This window comes from Xenopus tropicalis, chromosome 2, assembly GCF_000004195.4.
Source record: "Xenopus tropicalis strain Nigerian chromosome 2, UCB_Xtro_10.0, whole genome shotgun sequence".
Taxonomy (NCBI): Eukaryota; Metazoa; Chordata; class Amphibia; order Anura; family Pipidae; genus Xenopus; species Xenopus tropicalis.
Window position 1 is genome coordinate 134040362 of NC_030678.2, and position 21150 is coordinate 134061511.

At 36.7% G+C, this 21150-nt stretch overlaps 1 protein-coding gene across 1 annotated transcript in view; it reads right to left on the reverse strand.

Annotated features, from left to right (window-relative positions):
* erich6b (glutamate rich 6B) overlaps window positions 1-21150 on the reverse strand; it is a 60994-nt gene that overhangs the window by 31927 nt on the left and 7917 nt on the right. Inside the window, exons 2-8 of the mRNA XM_018091671.2 lie at window positions 16510-16846; window positions 15596-15665; window positions 14233-14360; window positions 10091-10147; window positions 8819-8889; window positions 7512-7637; window positions 2900-3054 (exon numbers count right to left, since the gene is read on the reverse strand). Of these exons, the coding sequence (XP_017947160.2) occupies window positions 2900-3054; window positions 7512-7637; window positions 8819-8889; window positions 10091-10147; window positions 14233-14360; window positions 15596-15665; window positions 16510-16846 (944 nt within the window). The remainder of the gene's footprint in view (window positions 1-2899; window positions 3055-7511; window positions 7638-8818; window positions 8890-10090; window positions 10148-14232; window positions 14361-15595; window positions 15666-16509; window positions 16847-21150) is intronic.

Sequence of the window (21150 nt, forward strand, 5' to 3'; positions counted from 1 at the left end):
TAGATGAGGCCTTGCCAGCACTTTGTAAATAGGAACAACTAGCCTCTCCTCCTGTGAATCTAAGGACAGTATTCTGAAGACCCTTTGTGCTGCTGATTTTTGCTACAGCTAAGTTTTATGTTTACAACTACCCTCAGTTCCTTCTCCATCACCTTATTTATTTAAGAGGATAAACTGCTTGCATATTTTTAAATCCAAAATGTATAATCTTACTTTTATTAACATTGTATATCATCTGCTATAAAAAAAAGCTATAGAGGAAGCGTGTGAAATAAGAAACTTCCTTTTTGGACTAGATCAATTATGAGAAGACAGGGCAAATGGGAAGGCTGGTTTTGGGTAGGTGCTAGTTCACCTTGGTAGGTAATAGCTCACCTCAGAGGTGAGAGGCAGCTAGGCTATACAAAGGCAGCTTGTAGCCCTGACGAGAAGTTAGTGTGTGGGGAAGGACCCAGAGGTGAATGGCTTGCATAATACTGATACACTATTAATGATCAAAATCAGCCCAATACAGAATTCTTGGGCTTGTTCAGGGGCATATATTCCTTTAAATATTATTTTTTCTTAGGTTTTATAAAATGTATTGTTTTTTGAGCAATAAATTGTCTATGAATAGGCTTCCTCCACTAAATATTTTGTCCTACTGCAAACAATTTAAGCATGCTGTGTGTCAGTAGTGCCTTTTGCTGGAAGCAGCCAGTTAGGGACAGTGGAATCTGTCAGCGATTCACAGCATGAGGGTGCTGTTGATGCCAGATAGAAAGGTTAAAATAATACTGTCATGGGAAAACATATTTTTTTCAAAATACATTAGTTAATAGAGTTTCTTCAGCAGAGTCCTACATTCATATCCGTTTTTCACAACAGATTTTTTATAGTTAATTTTGAAATTTCACATTGGATTAGCCATATTTTTCATTTCCCAGGGTGCCACAGCCATGCCACTTTACTGCTGAGCTGCAAGTTGGAGTGATATCAACCCCCTCCCAGCAGCCAATCAGCAGAACAATGGGAGTGGAGCAAGATAGCAGCTTCCAATGATATCAAAATAACACTCAATAGTAAGAAATCCAAGTCACATGGGTGTAGAGAACCAATAGGTTACCTGAAAACAGTTCTAATGTGTAGCGCTGGCTCCTTCTGAAAGCTCAGCCAATTCACAATGCACTGAGATGGCGCCTACACCTTAATATTATAACTAAAAAAATACAGTTGTCGGTTCAAGAATAAAATTTTAAATGGTAGAGTGAATGATTTGTTATGTAAACAGTGTAATATAAAAATCAAAAGTATACCATAAAAATCATGACAGTATCCCTTTAAGGAACTAATAAATAGATCATTAAATATCTAAACAACTATAAGGAAATATATGTGAAACTGATGTATTAAGCACCAGTAAAGTTTACTGGATTTATAATAGCTTAAGCTCCTTAATGTACTGTTAGTACAAATGCAGACTGTGGGCATTTTAATGCATTCAAAACTATTCAATTATCTTTCTCTAGTGTCTGAATTTTTCAGAAATATAGGCTGAAATGTTGCTGGGTGCTTGCATAATATCAGCAACAATGTCATTTTGCATAATGTTCTGCTAGGCAAGCACTAACATGCCAGAAACCCCGGAGGTCTTTTTGAGGGCACTTTGCTGACACACCACCAAGTTAGAGAAAAAAAAACAAAATAAAAAAAATATATATATATATAAAATATGTATACACTGTGTAAAACAAGAACATTACCTTTCATTTACAATTAAAATTAAAGGGTGTCAAATCATTTTTTATATAATAATCACTCAACATAAAACCCAAGAATAAAAACTTACTTGATTGGGATCATGAAAAAGCTTTACTCTTAAAGTTAGTTCTTTTATGATCCTGAGCACTTTTGTAATGTACATGAATATTCTATTTTTATCAGGCCTTTGTCTCAACTGAGAGTCATCAACTCTAGCAGTTAACTTAATAAAGGTGGCACATAGAAAGTGCATATACAAGGTAATTTACACCATGGGCCTTTAAAAAAGCCTAGCAGGATAAAACTGCTTATATCTCTGAAATCACAAAAAAATTAAAGTTAATGTAAACTGCAAGTGTTCAGATGACCACTGACTATATTTAAATAATTTTTGTGGACTTTAGATACCATTTAATGTTCAACTGCTGCCCAAAAGCCTTTCATTTTAGGCATATGAGGGAATTTTGTAGCATTTTGTCTTGCTAACCAAACTACTAGCAAACTATCAGACCTATAATACCCTTTTCCCTTGACTTCAACAGGAACTGCTTGTCTCCACCAGTAAAGGTGGATGAGGTTGGTGGTTGAGTAAAAAAAATGACAGTACTAGCAGTATTTAGTGGTTTGTATTGTCAGTAGGAAGCAGTAGTTTTGGAATATTGGGTAGTTTACTTTGAAGTCAATGGATGGCAGCACTGTTGTCAAGAGTTGCCTTAGACAAGAGCCTTTACTAATCAAAGTATTCATCTCAAAGCACAGGCAAATTTATTTTCAGATCTCATCCACCTTCTTAAAGCAAAGAAAATATGCCCAGAAAGACAGGAACTAAAGGAAAGAAAATGTAAATCCCATCTTTCAGAACCCTGCACAAGATAAATTTCTATTATGGATTCTGTTCAAACTGACTGTTGAAGTGAATGTTATTGAACACATGCGTTTCAGTACCATTGTGTGATCTAGATGACAGCATTCTTGTCAAAGTGCCATTGCATTAGGTGTCAAGGCAAGAAATCATCTACTGCTGAAATGCCAGCTGTTTATTCCAACATCACAGAAAGGCTTGCTACAGAAGGTAGCCAGGAGAAGCACACACCATGCTTGCGAGTTTTTTCAAAAGAGCTGATTTAAAAGAATGCTAGTACCGTTTCCATTAACATACTTTTCCCTCAGTTTCTGTGCTGCCTTTTCGTCAGCCTTAATGGAAGTAAATAAATTCATGTTTGCAGCTTCATCTGTTTCCTCTGAACTTTGTGACTCAATGATTTCTGAGATAAGATGCTGAAATAATTCTTGGAACTTCGGGCAGCAAAAGAGCTAAAGGCAAAGAAATATAAATGTTTAAACTAAAAACAAGCTAAATAATGCATGAAAGTAAATACAGGACAAATCATGTATTGCTAAAGCCCTTTAGCAGTAAGAGCTCCTTTATAAGCTATAAAGATTCATAACAAGATTAAGATGCTTATGTATATTAACCAACACTTATAAATGAGGATATGATTTTCATTTGTTTCTGTTTTTCTTGGCAGTTTATTTACATAATTCCTTCCAATATTAGGGCAGTTCTAATGCTAAATCTTATCAAATGATATTCATATTTTTTTTTTAGATTTTGGAAACTAGTGGACATGTTATACATGTCCAGCATTGACTGACATAATTCTTATATGTGTATGGCATCCCTTATCCAGAACCCATTATCCAGAAAGCTCTATCTCCTATAGAGTGCATTGTAAGCAAACAATTCTAATTTTCTTTTTCTCTATAATAATAAAACAGTACCATGTACCTGATGTTAACTGAGCTGCATGAATCCAAATGGGTGGCAAAACAATCCTACTGTCTTTATTTAAAGTTGAAATAATTTTAGCAGACTTAAGGAAATTAGATTTAAATTAGATATAGGACCATTATCCAGAAAACCCCAGGTCCCAAGCAGGTATGGGATCTGTTATCTGGAAACCTGTTTTTCAGAAAGCTCTGAATTATGGAAAGGCCATCTCCTATAGACTCCATTAAAAGCAAATAATTATAATTTTTGAAAATGATTTCCTTTCTCTCTGTAATAATAAAACAGTACCTTGTACTTGATCCAAACTAAGATATAATTAATCCTTATTAGAGGAAAAACAATCCTATAGGGTTTAATTAATGTTTTATGAGTCAACGGAATCTTTAACCAAACTAATTTACCAAGATGTCTAATCAAAATCTGCTTGATTTGGATAATAAACTATTGCTAAAGCCAGATTCTCACACCGCCAGACATTGGCAGATATGAAGCCAGTTCGGTAAACAGATGGAGCAAATGATGTGCCTATGTGTGGTCAGCTTTGAGAGAGGGAGAAGCTTGTTATATGTAGATGTTAACACCTCTATCCTCTTGCGACTTTAAATAAAAAATATTTTGTTCAATATCACAATTTTTGCTGTGATGTTCTTATATTGTGTGAAAATTTTGAAAATTCTAAATATTGGCATATCTGCCTTACAGAATGAAGTTCCAAATTTTAAATTTTAAGACCTAAGTACTGAATTCCACATTCCGCATTTTGAATGTGGAACTTATTATTTCTAAAATAACCAGCTTTAAGATCCAACTATCCCTTTAGAATACATTAAGGGGTGTATTTATTAACACTGGAGGCAAACATCACTGGTGATAATGCCCAAAGAAACCAATCAGCAATTGTCACAAAAGCCAAAATCTGATTGGTTTCTATGGAAAACATCACCGGTGATGTTTGTCCTCAGTTTTAATAAATACTGTACACTCCATTCAGTACGCTTTAAAGAATAAGTAAACCTTTTTTTTTCTATGAGTAAAATTACTCTAAACAGCCTCCAGAATTACGTACTTTTGTCCCAGCATTCTCTCTGACCTGTTTCCTCAGTTAGAAGGTATTCTTTTTGGTTGCTTCCTTGTGCAGAGTGAAGCCCCGCCCCCACTTCCTGTTCAGTTCTCTCTTCAATTAGACAAGGTTGTCGGAGTGGAGAGCCTTCTGGGCATGCCTGGAGGCAGCAGGAGCCAGTCTGTGCATTAGCTGTTTTTTTGTTTTTTTTTATGAGAGACCTGAACAGGAAGTGAGGGTGGGGCTTCACTCTGCACAAGGAAGCAACGATAAAGAATACTTTCTGGCTGAGGAAACAGGTCAGAGAGAATGCTGGGACAAAGGTAAGTAATTCTGGGGGCTGTTTAGAGTAATTTTACTCATAGAAAAAAAAAAGCTTTACTTATTCTTTAATATGTGCATAGCATAGAGATACACTGAATCCATGGGCGGATTTGTAAGCTGACTGCCCCAAGGCCGCCCCCCCCGCTCGCGCATGCACACCCCCACCCACGCATGCGCAAACTTGCGATCGCGGGGGTCTTTACAATCGCATACAGAGCATTGGGGAGAGGACCCTATTGCTCCGTATGCGAGAAAAACTTCAATATTTTGGTGTGGCGTGGTGGCATGCCACCCCACCCCCCCCCATTTGTGCCGCCCTAGGCCCGGGCCTTTGTGGCCTTTCCACAAATCTGGGCCTGACTGAATCCAGCATCTGGCTGTATTAGTATCTTGCAATACTTGGATTACTCAGATTTAGTGATGGGCAAAATTTTTGCCAGGCATGGATTCGCGGTGAATCTCCGCGTTTCGCCATTGGCGGATTGTTTCACTATCAAAAGAAGTCTGGTGAACAGCTGCTAAAAAATTAACCAGCAAATTAACGGTTTTCCATTAAAAAGCATCAATTCTAAACCATAAATATACATTTATTAAAGCTATATCATATGATAAATGTCATGGGTCAATGAAATGGAACTTTGCTAAAAATAACATTGGTATAGCAAAACTGAATGCAAAAGCTATTTGGAAAAGAGTAAATAAATGGTAGAAAGAAGACAATAACTTCTAGCGGCTTTTGGTTGACATATTCCAATAACAGGCAATAGACACAAGAGGCAACCTAGTAAGAAGCAAGAAGAGTTACTTGCTAAGAATCCCTATGAGACAACTGCTGTCAGTTAAGTGACTGTTCTTTTTCCCCATGAGGACTCTAAACCTGTCAGGTACATTAACCACTGGAACTAGGGGGCATTTAGGATTACAAAGTAACATTTCTAATATCATTTTATAGTAGAATGTGTGGAGGTTGTAAAAACATACATAGCATTATATATATAGAATAGTATAACTGCATTCCAATTTACACTGTATGTATTTTGTGGATTTTTTTTGGTTTATTATACTACCCTAAAATTGGATAGACCTACAAATTAAACAGCTAATTCTAGGAAAATACGCAATAAAACTTTCCTAAAACAAACATATTTTAGTAACTGCACAGAGGCCGTATAGGTTCTATTGAGCCCTGTAGGTTCTATTGAGCAGGGCCCTCTTTACCTCCTGTATTAGTTCTCTTTGTTTAATGTATACACCCATCTGTGCTGTAGGATTTTTGGCACTTTATTAATTTGTGCTAATAATAATGACATTCTGCACTAAGGATGCACAGAATATATACCATTTTAATTAAACTGAAAGAAACCTTGCAAGTTCTCGTCTATTTGAAATTTTTTCCAGGATCGGGTGAAAATCTGTAAAACTGTCCCTTAGAATTCGGAATCTAGACCTGGAAATTATAAGTTGGACTTTAGAACTCAGAATTGATAACTTGAAACATAGAATTCAGAATTTAGAAATTAGACCTTGGAATTTAGAGGTTGGAATTTCACACACAAAACCTAACCTGCTGGCCAAGAAAGGACTTAAAGACCAAACCCTCACTCCCCTTCATATGACATCAGTGATAATATCAGAGAGGTCCCACCAACAAAGAGGTCAGATATCGAGAGCCCAGACATAGCAAATGAAAAGTTCTTTGTGCTGTGCTGGCAATGTTTTCTGGTGCTGCAAATTACAAGGACAGTTCATGAGTGGGATGTAAGGGGCCTCTGGCTGTCCCCTACTTTGCATATCATTCAGGATGTGCAAGGCCAAAGCACCAGGAGACACAAGGCAGAAGTTAGATTCAATGCCATTAGCCTAACTATTCAGGACTGGGGAATCTGATTTATTAATGTAGTCTGTTGTGGAGTTAAAGCAAAGGGAGATACATGGATGTACTGAGAAAGGCTGTGGAGACAGCCGAAACATTAGCTTGACACAATAAAAGTTTTCGCTAAGACCTGTGAGTGCGACATATGTTCGATTTATATATATATATATATATTTATATCTCCTTGCCAGGGGCGGGCCAAGCCGACCGGGCGCCCTAGGCAACCCGGTCGGCCAACTCCGCCCACCTCCCCAGGAGGCGGTGCAGGGGGGGCGGGGCGATTAGATCGGTCATTGCCTCCGCCGCTAATGACAAGCGGCGGAGGCAATGACAAAGTAGCACTAGGGGTAGGCAGGAGAGGCTCCTGCCTGGCGCCCCTCAATCGTTGCGCCCTAGGCAGCTGCCTCTTCTGCCTACCCCTAGTTCCGGCCCTGCTCCTTGCTCAAGATCCCCAAGTGGGACCAAAACGTTGAAATCACAGTATGATGGTGAAATAAAAGATTTGATTGTTCACAAATTTTGGAGTGCTGGTCCCCTACTTTGATATTTATATATATCTGCCAAGTTGAATAAGTTGCAATTTTCATGACTTTTCTGCAACATTTGTCCGCACTTGATTTTTCACTTTTTTGTCTAACATTCATATAAATGAGTTTATTCAACGTTTCACAAAAAAAAATACAAGTGAAAAAAATTTGAGTTTTAGTAAATCTGCCTCTTACCGTGTCCACAGGTTCAGAAGCCAGTTGTTCAACTCCTGGTAACGCTTTTTCTGCTTTGTGACAGAATGCACACAATGCTTGGTCTTCGCTTTCCTTTAGTATATCCTCTTTATCATCTAGTGGAAGCTGGAGCAAAATAAAAAAGTGATATGTATGTGTGTGTGTACACTCATATATTGTATTTTGTATGTTTTTTGCTGGAAGAGTGCAAAATCCTGTATTTCTGTAAATGCAAGTGGGTGCAGGCAGGCTTTTAGGATATTGACGAGGGCTGTAGTGTCTGGTAAAGGACACCATCTTGGTAAGAATAGTGGAGTGAAGGCAATGGTGAGGGGTTCAGAATTCCTTATATCTGCTGTTGTCTGGGACCATTCGTTCCCCCTCTCTCCTCATTGGCTAGGGGCAGAGAAATGAGGGGTGGGGGGATATAGTTGTGGCTTTAAAAGCTGCCTCTCCACTTCCTGACCCCAAAGTGCCCCAGGATGCAGAATCTATGATCCGTGACCCTTCAGTACTTTTATTTGCATATTGTATATTGAATAATATGCGACTTTTAAATATTTGAATTTTCCACCCATATAATTTGTTTATGTCAGTTTTGCTGGTGTTAAATATTGTTTTGGCCTACACGGATCAACTAGTACTCATTCATGGGTATGTAAGGTACAACTAAAAAGGCCTATACTGCTAATTTCTACAAATATTTTATAGTATATAATAAAGTAAAAATATTCTGCTACCTGCACAAAGTGGCAAAGTTGTTGTACTGAAAAAGCTCTTGGAGTGGTCAAATGTTTTCAAAAAAACTCAGAAACTCCAGTTGCTTTAGACTTATTCCTAATAGATACTGTCCATTTGCTGTTGTTTTTTTACTTCACTCATATATTTGTATATAATACACAAGAGCCATGAATATCCTGTTAATTATATACTTATAAATGGTGCTTGGTGATGTCATTAGTTATAATCAGAGCTCAGTGTTGTAATTTTTGTCACATGACCTACTGGAACTTGTGTATTATAATAAATTATGCACCCCCTGTTGTAAAATCCACTTTTGTAAAATATGAGGATATTAGAAGTCACCTCTGGGTTCCATAATCATTATTTTATATGCTCATGTAAAATTTATAATATTTTTATATTTTACAATTGGGTGTACATTTTTTACTATATAGTCAACACTAACAGATACCCTCTTTACTTAAGATGTTAAGATAAAAGCATTGCATATAAAGGTGTTAGTAACTATAAAACATGCATTGATATAGAAATACATGTAATGCCAACAAGATCTAAAATTGTACCTCTGATTCTCCAAGTTGCCCCTCACATTCTGAATCCAGAGACTTTATTTCAGATGTGTTTTCAGAAACAGCTGTGAAAATAAGTCTAAAAATTAGCTATATATTTTACCAGCATCATCACAACCACAAATATAGATTTTTTTTGAACCAGGTACCAGGTCAAAACATATACAGGTATGGGACTTGTTATCCAGAATGCTTTGAACCTGGGGTTTTCTGGATAAGGAGTCTTTCCGTAATTTGGATCACCATGCCTTAAAGGTGGCCATACATGGACCGATTCTAGCTGCCGATATCGGTCCTTTACATCGATTATGCATCTTATCGGCCCATGTATCGGCACAAACAATGGGCCTGCCCTACCGACATCTGGCCTGAAATTGGTCAGATCTCGATAGGACAAGCTTGTTGATGCAGTCCCAGAACCAACTGTGCCTATACTGTGCAGACAGATACAACCGGATTAGCCCAATATCGCCCACCCATAGGTAGGGATATTGGGAGAACATCGCTCACTTGGCGACCTTGCTAAGCTAGCGGATCTTACTGTGTATGGCCACCGTTAGTCTACTAAATCAGCTTTTTTCAACCACTGTTCCGCGGCACACTAGTGTGCCGCGAGATGTTGCCTGGTGTGCCGTAGGCAGGGCACCAATGTACTAGGGGGGCACTGCTCTTGGCACCAATGTACTAGGGGGGCACTGCTGCTGGGCACCAATGTACTAGGGGGGCACTGCTGCTGGGCACCAGTGTACTAGGGGGGCACTGCTGCTGGGCACCAATGTACTAGGGGGGCACTGCTGCTGGGCACCAATGTACTAGGGGGGCACTGCTGCTGGGCACCAATGTACTAGGGGGGCACTGCTGCTGGGCACCAATGTACTAGGGGGGCACTGCTGCTGGGCACAGAGTTAAATTTTTTAACATTTTCTAATGGTGGTGTGCCTCGTGATTTTTTTCATGAAACAAGTGTGCCTTTGCCCAAAAAAGGTTGAAAAACACTGTACTAAATCATTAAAATATTAAATAAACCCAATAGGATTGTTTTGCCTCCACTAAGGATTTATTATATCTTAGTTGGGATCAAGTACAAGGTACTGTTTTATTATTACACAGAAGCTACACCATGTTTGGTCCTTTTAAGGTATTTAAGGTGATGAAACCAATAGGCAAAAAGTATGTTGAGCACAAGCCCTTTTCATTGAACTCTTGTTAAAGAAGTGGCTATACTGCCCCTTTAATTATGTGAATTATAAAGCTTTAGTTACTTACATTGTCTTGTCTCCTTTGCTGTTATAACTGCATCATTATCTTCAGTTTCAGAGCTTTCTGAAAGAGACCAGCATTTAGCATTTATTAACAACAGAAATGTGTATTTTTATAAAGGCATTGACTTTCAAAGCCATAAGAACATAAGCATATTAAGAGGTAAATGTTACTACTTTCTTCTTTTTTTATCCACAATATTTTGCTTTTGTTTACAATGTATTTCAGTACTTGTCTAATGGAAATACTAAGAGGTGATGATTTTATTATATTCCCTTACATAAAGCAAGAAGAAGGTGTTATCTAGCAACCCAACAAATGTACGTATACTACTACATATACAATTACCATAGCTTTTATGAAGAAACAAAGTGCAATGAGACACTCTCATAACTTTTGTCTACACTCTGTCAGACCTATATCCATGGCAGTAACTGCATTTGAACAACCAGTTTTACATACCAATTCATGTTTTATCCACTGATTTGCAAGTCTGTCACTTCTGTCTTGGTAGGTTTAGGTCTTCAGCAGTATAACAAATACTTTCAACACATGAATCCTGATAACAGGCATTGGGAGTTGTCTGTCTTTCTGAGAATATTATGCTAATGCAAGCGTAGGGGAAAGGTTTTGCTAACCTTAATTACAAGTAGTCCCAGAAAGGTTTTGGCTAGCTAAGTGTTAGTCCTTCTTTACATTTTGGAGGGGAAGTGTTTCCTTTTTCCAGGTCAATGTATTTCCCTGGCAATTCACTCAGCATTTCCTACTCTATAAAAAGGGAAGTCACCACATGTTCTGTCTCTTTTAACCCCCACCTGCTGGAGAAGGTGGTATGTTGAAGGGACTAGGCGGAAGGTAGGTCTCAGTAGGCATAGTATATGTTAGTAAGTTTTGTAATAGCTAGCTTTAGGTCTGATAGGGAGGATCAGGGTAGTTAGTAGAGCAGTCAGAGGCTCCAACAAGGAGGCAAGTAAAGTGTAGTACACTGCATTGTCAAATCCGCCAGTATAGGAACTTGGTTAGGCTCAGCGATTGGGGGTTCCTGACACGAGGTATCACAGTGAGCTTTACCTAGTGCTGGGGATTGTTTTAACAAGGCAGTGAGTATTTTCTCTGGGGTGTTGTTAATACTACAGCTGAAAAATAATTGTGAAGTGATTGATGTTCCATAAGATCTGGACCAGGCAAACAGATGTGAACCTTTTCAATGAATAAAGAGTTTTCATTTGTTTTAGGAATAACTGGAACTCATGTTATTTAAAAGATATGTGCATGAATTCAGTGTGGTTAACTCTTCCTCCCACAGTACAGTGAGGGCCCAACTGAGAGGAAAGAGTCCATGTAACCCATGCTCTACCAGGAGTTGCAGGGAGTTATAACTCACCTGGCCAGGATTAATTCAGACCCATTTCCTAAACAGTGTTACACAAGAAAACAAACTATTAACTAACTAACTAATAATCAGATAGTAAGATTGGGGAATGAATTTCTCCATAAAACAGTCTACAGATCACAGTGGTTCGCTCAGTTTACTTCTAGGGGCACATTTACTAACCCACGAACGGGCCGAATGCGTCCAATTGCGTTTTTTTCGTAATGATCGGTAATTTTGCGATTTTTTTGGCGTCTTTACGATTTTTGCGTAAAAACGCGAGTTTTTCGGCGTCTTTACGATTTTTGCGTAAAAACGCGAGTTTTTCGGCATCTTTGCGAAAGTTGCGCAAAGTCGCGATTTTTTCGGAGCGTTAAAACTTGTGCGAAACGTCGCGCCTTTTAAGTTTTAACGCTAAGAAAAAGGCGCGACTTTGCGCGCAAGTGTTAACGATACGAAAAAATCGCGACTTTGCGCAACTTTCGTAAAGACGCCGAAAAACTCGCGTTTTTACGCAAAACTCGTAAAGACGACGAAAAACTCGCGTTTTTACGCAAAAAAAAAAAAAGTCGCAAAATGTTCGTTTCCAATCGGAATTTTTCAAATTCGGATTCGAAATCGTGTCTTAGTAAATCAGCCCCCTAGTCTTGATGCACAATTACACTGGACAGTCAAAATATTCACATTGTCTTTCAAAGCTATGTTTGACATCTAAACATAGAGATTAAAGAATGGATGAGCAGGACTCCTAACTATATCCAATCATAATATTTTTCTAATATGAAAAAAAAAATGTTTTATTATTTTACTATTTCAAGACAATTCGATAATTGTCAGATTTTTAAACATGAAGCAATGTTATTTTGCTATTGGTTCTGCATGGCAGTGTGACTATACAAGAAACACTATACTTGATGCTGCCTGAGAACAGGCTTGTTGATTAGTTGCTTATTCATTTAAAGTAATTCCCTTGTGGTTAGCTGGGCATGTCCTTGAAACCTTCTCGTTGAGATGGAGGTTGAGTAATACTGCATTAGGATGTTTTCTATTTTTTTCCCTAAGAACTGGAAGTGCTCTTTAGTTTTCAATAAGGGCCTCTACTCACTGATATCAAACCCATGCTGGGAAGAAAATGAATTGCTTTTAGCCATTATATTAGGATTTGTATTTTCTTTCTGCAACACACTGCTAACAGCAAGGCAGCTGTGAGCTAAACGAAAACTTCAGAATATGTGAAGGGAAAGAAAGAGAATAAAATACACAGTACAGTGGAAAAACATAAAAAAAAAATCATAGAAAGTGCTTGTTTTTTCCAGGAAGAAGGTTGAAAGTGAACCAATGGCCAAACTGTCTCTTTGAGAATGGAGAAATGTGAAGCTAGGGAGATTCTCTCAGATTGTGACACTCTACTTTCAGTATAGTAAACCATCACATATAGTTTTTTTTTTTTTTAAAAACTTTGAGGTGGCTTTCTATAATAATACTATAAATGCCTAGAATTCTTAGTCCAACCTGGGATGAATCCAAAGGTAAAAAAAAAAACAAGTATACTTTTGGATTCATCCAAAGGTAAAAAAAACCCCAAGTATAAATGCAGCCCCAGTGAGCCCTGCACACCCCAGTCCAACCCTGAATGAAAGTAGCTATCGCAAGCGATATGTAACTGTAACAGCTATTACAGATAACATAGCATAATAGTAGCATTTATATATAAAATATTGAGCTGGGAGTTCCCAACAGTCCAATATTTTGTTCTATTTATTTAACCTTTCCTGATGGTCTGGAAGGTTTTTAATGCTACCTGTGTCAATTTATTAGAATGCGTTTGAGTGCCTTGAGTTTTGAAGGCTATTTTGGAAACACTAATCCTTAAACAGTATTTTTTGGCATCTGAGGGGCAATTATACAATGTTGTTGTGTATTGTTCTTTTAATAGGGCTTTGGTTGGGGGGCTCACATTGATATCCTTGGTTAGAGTGCAAAACAACCTTGGTCCAGCTGTGGATAAAATGTACATGTAAAAGTAAATGTACTCTGTGTATTAAAACACTTATGATAACTGGCATTCATTAAATCAACTGGAGTCTGTACAGGCATTTGATCGTGTAGTTGGGGTACATTATAATACCCTCAGATAGACAAGCATGGCATAGATAAGATGTGCTCTAAATATTATATAAATCCAGTAAAAAAAACATACATGAAATGGTATGTACAGTATGCCATATAGCTTCTCAGAAAGAACAGAATATAGTATAGGAGATGTGCATAGCATCATATCAATAGGGTAGCATACAGTACACCATATGGTCCATTACTCCACCACCACACGATAGTGATGGGTTAAGTTATAAAACAGAAAGCAGTGTGCAAAGTTCTTGGTGCAAAGCCCAGAATTCTCTGTGGCGCAATTGCTTGTTGAGTGAGCACTAATTGGTTCTTGCACCCCTCAGCTTCCAAGAAAAAGGTATGACCCCTTGGATCTGTGTATTATAAAACCAAAAAACCAACATACAGTGCATAAAATAAGATCTGTGCAGTATATTATTTCATGCATCTGATGCACAAGTATATAATACCTGAGATGGCCTCTCTTAGTAGAGAGACACATGGGACTGGGAAGTATTTGGAGGTTTTAGAGGCACATACGATCCAGCTGGAGGCTGAGAGTAATAAGTATAATATTCTTGTAAAATAGTGAACTTCCATTATTTTTACTGTCATGTAAGGTTGCATTTTAAAAAAAAAAATAATTTGGATGGATAATCATTCTTACCATTCTTACTAAAGCTCAGTGAGGGCATTGTATGCCAGCTCCAATCTGTTTGTGTCTTAACACTTTTAGCCATTAATCTTTTCTTGTGCACAGCATATTCTTTCACATCAGCTGCAGATCTGTCGATTCTGCAAATACATTTCTACATTTCATTCAGTTTAGTTAATAATGCCTGAAATGCAACAAATGGGTATAAGTTTATGAAAGTTCCACTTTATTCAGCTCAGCTGCACCAAGCTGTTTCACAAGATGGATTCATTTGGCATTGCACATACCTACAGATCAATGCTTACATTTCCTTTTAATTCCAGGTTAATAAAAAGCAATTTTATTCATTTTAACTTCTGATCTTGTGTACTATTTCACTGTATACAGATTCATCAGAACAGACATACTCAATGTAAATGTCAATAGGGAACAAAAGAATGAGCCGTTTAAAAGGAAAATTATGAGATTCATTAGCTTCAAGATGGTACATTAGCTTTTGCATGGTTTTGGCCACTTTTTATTTATACATTAAGTGCAGATTGCAATATTTTATGTGGGAATGAAAATGTTCTGCATATTTCGTGCTGCATCTCAATAACTTCATTTTTGTTAACATAGATAATGCATAATAAATATGTATTTATCAAAAATCACAATCAATATATAAATGTGGTTATTTTCAGTGAACGCACATTATAAGTTATTCAATAATGCCAGACACAAGCATTATGCAAACTAATGGTGCATCTCTGTATTCGTTTTCTATAGGAGATAACAGCAATATATTAGCTTATTCATAATTACAGTGTTCTTGAAGAAAACATTAGTAGTTACTCCATATGGGTAAATTATACAAGGAGACTTAAAACAATTGAGGGGAGTAAATATTTAAATATCCTATTTAAATAAACAATTTAATATTTTTTTACTGATCTGTTTTTTCCCCACTAAAAATAAAACAGTACCTTGTACTTGATGGTAACTAAGCTACCATGTTGTGCCATGTAAGCAATCCATGTTAGTTGCAAAATAATAATAATATTATATAGAAGCCCTAAATGACACATAAACCCCCCACAAAAAAAAAATAAAATCAGTGAACAGCCTCTTTTAAATCGTTAAATACCTGCCACTCTGTTTTTCAAAGGTTAATAGTAAGGCTGCAGCATCCCCTTAATAGTTTGGGATTCCTTCTCCTTCTCTAATCCGCTTGGCCCCCTCCCTTAGGAATTTACTTTGGCTTTTGGCTACTGAGCATGCTCAGTTCTTCTCAACTCAGGTTACTAAACAAACTTCCACTTGTTGCAACTATAATTTATACAAAGTTGAGTGCATCAGTAAATAACTACAAAGGGCAAAGTAAAAGAAAACATACCTTTCCTTCTTTACTGCTGAATAATTTGTTGACACGTTGATTTTACTGTCTTGTGCTTTGCTCTTATACTCTAGTTAATGGAAAATAAATCAAGCAGTGGAACACAAGTGGTAGGCCTATATATACTGAAGATACTACACACCACACCAGTATTTTTGGAGGTTCAAGTTCAACTGTAAAAGCTAAAAATGACATTTCTGTATGGGTAATTAATAATCAGATCACGTGTAAATTGCAGACATTTTGCTGTAGACAACTCCCATTAACTTCTACATTTACTTGCAAGCTTTTCGATGGCGGACATCGAATTTTGAAAACTATAAGTTTGGGGGTGTTCTTTGAAAAAATTTGAAATGAGGAAAAAAAAATTCAAATTTGAATGTTAATAAATTAGCCCCTTAGTGTATATTTATTCATCCTCATTAAATTAGTCCAATTAATTTGACTTGCTGATTGGGCAGATCCCACTTTTTAGCCCTGTTTTAACTGTGTCACTTCAAATACCAACCATCCAGAGCTATCTGAGCTATGGTTGTCAGGTTTGAGGAACAGAGACTAATAATTAAAGTGCGATGATACTTTTACTGAAACCATTAACATTAACTCCAGAAATACAAGTACAATAGATGGGCTACATGAAAATACCTTTATAATGATCAAAAGGAATTCAGCTATTACAATTTTTTTTCATAAAGCAAGAAACTGCAGTTCTAAGAACTCAGTGGTTTTAGAGCTATTTTCATGTAATAGCTACTGAAAGAAGTATTCCTCCTTATATATTCTTAACACTGCTTGTTCTGAATCTTGAAAATTGTATTATTTATTACATTTTTAGTTTGTCATTTCTATAGAAGTAAATACAAAATCCAAAATGAATAAAATAAAACAGGTATAAGAGCAATATACAAATATACCTTCCATATGGGGTATTATTTCCATTTGTACTCTCATCTGCACATTTGACTTTTGGTTTTCAACTGAATGTACAGGAATTGCTTCTGGTGATAATGCTGCCGCTGTGCTTTTTTCCCTATCCTGAGACAACCACTGTGACACCATGATGTACTTTTCCGCATCATCTCTTTGAGAGAGAAATCCTTCTACAGATTGATACTCAAGCTCCAGTTTTGTAACGTTTTCCACTGTAAGATGTAAGGCCTCTTGGTGATTGGGACTGGTTGGTGCCATCCCATCAGATGCATGATCTGCCATATCCTCAAAAAGATAGTCTCCCTCTGTGTTCTCCTTGTCCTTCGTATGAAATTTAGGAGATTTTTTGGTTTAGCACACAAGTCATAATTGAACTAATATTAGCATTCTGTATAACTGTAGAATATTAATCCAGTATTAATATTTTAGTCCCTATGTCAGTAAAGGATTAGAAAAGCCTTACTTATAAGAACTCAACAGGCAAAGATTATTTACATTGCTCTCACCATTATCTGCATGATATTATTACAGTCATTTTCTAATCTATGCTTTAGGGCACACTTGTCTTATTATTATTTTAAACTGCATTTTGAGTTGTTGTCTGTACTTACAATAACTATAATATTAAAACATTGCCCACTCTAGGAATTTGATCACCGCAATTTTTCCTGAGAAAAAGTACAGCTATAAAATTCAGTATTTCATTGCACAGATGGAAAAATATACACACATAGGGAAAATGAGATGCTGTGTTAGCATTGTACAGAGAACACAGTAGTTATCTCCAATCATTTATTAAGGTGCTCAAAGAACTTTAACCTCCAACCATTCCTGCCAAAGAAATACAAATAAAAGATTGAACATTTGAAGTTAATTATGATAGGGCCAAATAATCAGATCAGTCTGCTATCTCCAACTTTAGGTGGGCAAAGAACCGTTTGTTTGGCAACCTCACTAAAAGAGAGGATCTTCACATTTTATTAACATTTATTATTATTAACATTTATAAAGTGCCAACATATTCCACAGCACTGTTCGATAAGTGGGTTTCATACACTGGACGTACAGAGTAACATATAAAGCAATCAATAACCCATACAAGAAGTAACATTTATGGTTACTTGGTAACAATATAAGACAACATAAGGGATCAAGGCTTTGTGGATGTGATTTTTGCTGTTTCTTTTTCTCAGACAATATTGTTGCCACAAACATTATACCCTGAGGGGAACTTTATATTATCTAATAATATCTTAGGTACAATAAAAGTAATTTTTATTAAAATATGGTGTGATAATATATGAAGAACACATTTATTGATGGAAAGAGATTTATTAAACGGCTTCCTTTTTTGAAAGGACATTCAATTAATGTTTTAGCATAATTTAGTATCCAAATTCGCTAGCAATACTGCAACACCTGTCATTTCTATTGTTTTTGCAGTAAGTACAGGAGCACTAAGGGGTGCACATTTGTTTATTCACTCTGGGTAGGGGCAGTGTTCCACTCTGCACCTCTAGTCAGATTGAAACTCTGGTGCATGGTACAGGTACAGGAAAACACAGGTCTGTGCACTCTGTTTTGTAGCTCAGTGATTTGTAGCAATTTATTAAGTGTGCAGAGAAGGGTATATAGTACAGAAACATGGCGCATTTCACCATTTTTGCACTTTACATTTTGCTTTGCATGTAGTTAATGACCTTCTAATTTCCTTAAACCCATTCATCCCCACCAACATTTAGTCACCATGGAAAACACATTTTATCACTGCATTGCAAGCTTTATTGGGTTTATTACAGTTTTCAGATCTCTACCATAGCAATTATTCTACTGCTGGAAACTGTGGGATATTTTGGTCCTCCCACAAGTCAAGTCAAGAAGAACCTATGCTTAATCCAAACTCATTCAAGTATCTTTAGATCATGAAAGTACCAAGGCATATCCACAATCCCTAAATGAGCATAAAAGCATAAAAGCTAGCTAAGGAAGGTTGTTAAAATACTGTATTTGGGTCTAGGTTTCTATTGGGCAAGGCATATCTTGTCTTAAAAGTACATTATAGGACATACCAACCCAAAAAATAATGTTTTGCCTAATAAAAGAAAACTTTAGCAACTTTACAATATACATTCATTACAAATTTGTAATTGGTTTTAAGCTATTTTTATATAAAATTGCTATTAAAAGCAGTGTTTGTCTGTCCTTCTCTATTCTCTGCCCTGGTGGCTTTTGCTTTTGAAATAATGTAACACAAGCAAGACCTGTCTTGCTGGAGGAGACTGACCTTTGCAACTTTGTTTAAAAAGTCATAACCAGGAGTTAAACCAATGTTGCTTTCAGTAGCGATTACATTTACAAATAACTTTTAGAACACTAAAAGTGTTTAATAATTATTGGAAAGTTGCTTAGAATTATGTTTTCTTTTAGTAGGCAAAAAATTCTTTATTGGGTTGACATATCCTTTTAGCCCTTTAGGATCTACCGTTCCTACAGAATCAGTCTGTAATGCATATACAAAATCTCCCAATATTCAGTCCAGCAGTCTGTCCTATCACATTGACAATCATGCTAGAAAGAATTAGAGTGGACATTTAAAATGTATTAAGATATAAACTTTAATTAGCCATTTGCTATCTAATTAGATTGTACTAACACAATATTACTACAGATCAGATATACATTATAGTGTATTATTTTCTACTAAATAAACTATTTTCAATCATAAAAATATATTTTCTTTAGTAGTATGTGCCATTTGGTAGTCCTAAATAGAAAATTGCCATTTTAAGCACTAAGGGCCGCCCCCTGGGATCATACGATTCACTGTGCACACAAACAAACCAAGGCACACGTACATGCTAGGTCACTAGACTTAAATGAGTAATTCCAGTTGTCTTCATTTTTTATTTTGTGTTTTTTTCACATGTCAACTGTAATATGCAACAACTTGTGACTTTTATTGAGATGCACAGGTCCCTAAAGTAATAGTAATAATGAAAATAGAACAAAGTAAATTAGCAAAAGTCTGCAAGTTTTCCAACTACTCACAACTTTGGTAATTCCTAGGGAATCAGTCAAGAAAAGAATACGTAGCATCAGGTTTTGGTCCTCTACATCCCTATTATTTTCCTTTTCTGGCTTCTTGATTGTTGAAAACAGTACTTTTAAACTGAAAAATAAAACTCAAAGGCATTGAATTTGTAGCCTTCTCATCATTTTCAATGGGTCTACAAACTATTTTGTTTTGGACAATTTTCATTGACTGTTACATGAATGAACTTGCAAGCTTTTAGTTGCCAAAGTCTTGCATTCCAGTTGTTAAAATTTTTTTGCTTTTAATATCGAACCGTAATTTAAATTTGTGAGTTTTTGCACAAAAGAATTTAAATTACGGAATTTTTAAAAAAATTTGAACATTGATAAATCAGCCCTTAGGGGCACATTTACTAACCCACGAACGGGTCGAAATGAGTCCGAATGCGTTTTTTTCGTAAAGATCGGTATTTTGCGATTTTTTCGTATTTTTTGCGATTTTTTCGGCGTCTTTACGAATTTTTCGTTACCAATACGATTTTTGAGTAAAAACGCGAGTTTTTCGTAGCCATTACGAAGGTTGCGTAAAATCTTGCGATTTTTCGTAGCGTTAAAACTTGCGCAAAAAGTTGCGCTTTTTTCGTAGCGTTAAAACTTATGCGAAACTTCACACCTTTTAAGTTTTAACGCTACGAAAAAGGCGCAACTTTTCGCGTAAGTTTTAACGCTACGGAAAAATCGCAAGATTTTACGCAACTTTCGTAATGGCTACGAAAAACTCGCGTTTTTACGCAAAAATCGTATTGGTAACGAAAAATTCGTAAAGACGCCGAAAAAATCGCAAAACATACGAAAAAGTCGCAAAATGTTCGTTTTCAAGTCGGAACTTTTCCAATTCGGGTCGGATTCGTGGGTTAGTAAATCAGCCCCTTAGTCTTTAGTTCTCAGTTTTTTATCATTGTAATTTATTATTATTTTTAAAATATTTACACCTTCGCAACAACTTGATCTCTTAATTTTATTTAAGAAGAGATATTATATGAGCATTTTATCGTCATACGATCACATAATGTATTAACCATTGTCAAAAAACAGAAATGCAACAACTGAATGTTGCAGTTCAGAACTGAACAATAAAAAAAACAGTCAGCAAGACAGTCCAAATACCAATTCATAAATATATAAAAAAAACTTTATTTATATATAGATACATATTGTTACAAAGGGTGGGAGTTATATCATGGGGCACCCTCCTCCACCCACCCTATCTCAAGGGCTCATTTTCCCCAGTACCAAAGCTCTCATCAATCTGCACTGGGACTCCATACTGGCACTGTGCCAGTCCTTCTCTGTGCAGCCTAGAATTGCACTGCTATATTCCAGCACCGGATTTCTCATCCGGGCATCCAGAAGCCGCCCCCCCCTTCATCATCTCCCCACCCCCCCGTCCGCGCTGCGAAAGCATGCGCGAACACCCCCGCGAGTACACATGTGTGGAAATTTAAACTCACATAAGGAGCAGTGGGGAGAGGTCCAGTTAGCCAATTTGTTGCTCTGCTATTGCATATGTTCTGTTTGTTATTGGTGGGCAT